Source organism: Phaethon lepturus, unplaced genomic scaffold (assembly GCF_000687285.1).
Source record: "Phaethon lepturus isolate BGI_N335 unplaced genomic scaffold, ASM68728v1 Scaffold56734, whole genome shotgun sequence".
NCBI lineage: Eukaryota > Metazoa > Chordata > Aves > Phaethontiformes > Phaethontidae > Phaethon > Phaethon lepturus.
The window spans coordinates 1-2420 of record NW_010538081.1 but is presented as its reverse complement, the minus strand read 5'-3'; the positions used below and the strand labels follow the sequence as shown (position 1 = coordinate 2420).

The following is a 2420-nucleotide window of genomic DNA, read 5'->3' as shown; positions in this document are numbered from 1 at the left end:
GATGTGGCTGTATGGGGAAGATGCAAAATTAAGGATAAACTAGAAGAGCAGATTTGCTTTGCCTCATACTGATATTGCTTGGAAAGCAAGTCCTGGGTCTGAGGATGTTAACAATAGTAATAGTTTGAGTTTTATACACTTTAGCATATAAGCATAGGTAGCATTCTTCTACTTTCTTATTCCCGCTGAATTTGTGATCTTTCTGCTCATGTTCAGATTTTACACATGCAAATTTAACCCCTGCAGAGCATGCAACTTGCCTTATGTTAGGAAAGTGGGAAGGCAATATTAATGTCCAGCTCAGAAAGCATTTCGTTTTGCTTTGTTTTGGATCTGGAACATTGCTCTCCACTGTTAGATGCTTTAGTAGAAAATATACCTTTTCTGCCCTGGGAAGAAGGAATGAATGGCTCTTGGTTAAAGCATTTTCCTAAAGCATTCCCTGGATAATGCCAGTGTCCCTGTGGAATTCAGTGTTCTGAAAATGGCCCCTATCTGTGTACTTAATGCAGTTCTGCTCCATATCTGTCAGCCAGTTCCTTCTGTCCATTCCAGGGAAGGGAAGAAGGACTGACAACAGACCCAAACTCTGCAATAGTGCAATGGCAGTTTCATTGGATCTCCTTCCAGTGCCAGGGTCTATTGAAGTATCTTGAGGGTCACAGAGAACAGAGTTGAAAATGTTGTCCTTCTCTTCTCAATGGTTTGTTTAACTTCTTGCTATTTCTAGTGTAAACAAACTCTTAGCACAGACTGGGAACTGGGAGCAGTCACAGATTTTTACAGGTGCTTGAAGGCTGAGAAGAGATTGCCTTTTTTTATAGCCAAGCATTCCATCATAGATTGTACAAAAACATTTAAAACATACTTATATTCCTAACTACTTATTATATGTCACAATTGACCACATTTCCTATGCATGATTTTACCAAAACCTTTGTATAGCTAAGAAAAGTGTAAGATGTGTCCCACATAGCTCATAAAGAACATCACCCTGCAGTTGGTCACAACAGAGAGCCTCTACAGGCATTCTAAGCTCCATGGTTTGGCCAGCTTTTATGTTTCCTGTGCTACTTAAGTGGTAGGAGGCAATGCCACCTGTATCAATAGATCTCCATGCCGCTGTCTCTTTTTTTTTTTTTTTTCCATCTGCCATATCATAGGTGTGGTGTAGTCAGACACCAATGTGATAACTGTGTGAGTTTCGACATACCTAAGAAAAATGGGAGCCTAGTGATCAAACCTGCATGGAGGGCCACTGCTACACAGCATTTCAAACATGTTGCTTCTGTTGTTTTAAGCTGAGTGTTACCAATCAACTTCAGAACAAACTTTAGGGTTTCTTCTGATCAATGACTTTAAGAAAAGTAAAAAATATTTAAAACAAGTATTTCTGTTGCATTTAAAAGAGAGAAAACAGGAAAAAAAAAACCCAAAGCTTGACAGTGCGTGATTGAGTGAACTTGATCACAGGGCATTAATTTCCTTTAAGCAAAGATGGAGTGCTGCTTGCACAGAAGCCTGGGCAATAATTATAGGCTGACCACTGCATTAATTTAAGACAAGCACCCAAACTATTAGAAGCAGGTTCAGATGTTTCACTACACTGCCTTTGACCCTAGAAGTATGTGTGAAAGTTTGCAGCATTCAGCAATGGATTCATGTGCATATGTTAAGGCAGGGCAAATCCCACTTACATGGCATTACATGAAGCTGCAGTGGAGGATTCATGTCATCGGTCTCACTAGGAACAGGCTTTGCCTCTGGCTTCAGAAGAGGCTGTGGGCAGCAATAGGAGAAGGAAGCAATGAAAGAGGGAACATATTTGCCTGGTTTCAAGGCACAGGCAAGTTTCTTGGTCAGACCTCTACCACACAGCCACAGGTGGCATGTTGCCTTTCTGGATATTGTGGCGATGCCTGGATATCTTCTCACCAGAGGGTCTGAGCACCGGAGTTCTCCCAGGGGGCTGGGGTACAGGTGTCCTCACTGTGGCCTCAAACCAGCCGTGAGGGTAAAGCACGCTCCCAGTTCTTTTCTGGGGACAGCAAGGGAGGAAAATCCAATTTACTGGCATCAGGCATATTTGAAAGCAAACACCAGTAACCAGCTATGTGCATGGCAGGAGATGTGCTGTCGAAGGCTGCGTGTCCTCAGGCAAACCAAACCAGGCAAACGTTGCATTGGTCCTTTCCAATTCCCAGCCACGCCTGCTCGCAGCTCATTCCGCTGTCCGGCTGGCCCTGCCTCGTCCCAGAGCCTACGTGCCCAGGGAAGATGGCCCTGGCCTGACGAGGGGGGCTGAGAACTGAGGCAAAGATGAGGCCGCTTGGGGCTCGCAGTTTATTTTTTTTGTAAAGTATCTGTATTATTAGTAAATTGTTATTGATAACATTTTCCCCGGAGTTTCTATGCTTACA

General features: G+C 43.4%; 1 protein-coding gene across 1 annotated transcript; it reads right to left on the bottom strand.

Moving 5' to 3' along the window:
- Positions 1-430: 430 nt before the first annotated feature.
- RBBP9 (retinoblastoma binding protein 9) lies at positions 431-1213 on the bottom strand (the record flags this gene model as incomplete). Its single annotated transcript, XM_010286655.1, is given in 3 exon segments — positions 431-505; positions 507-651; positions 1121-1213. Coding segments are annotated over 3 exon segments (313 nt in total), but the record flags the coding sequence as incomplete, so codon positions are not given.
- Positions 1214-2420: the final 1207 nt, after the last annotated feature.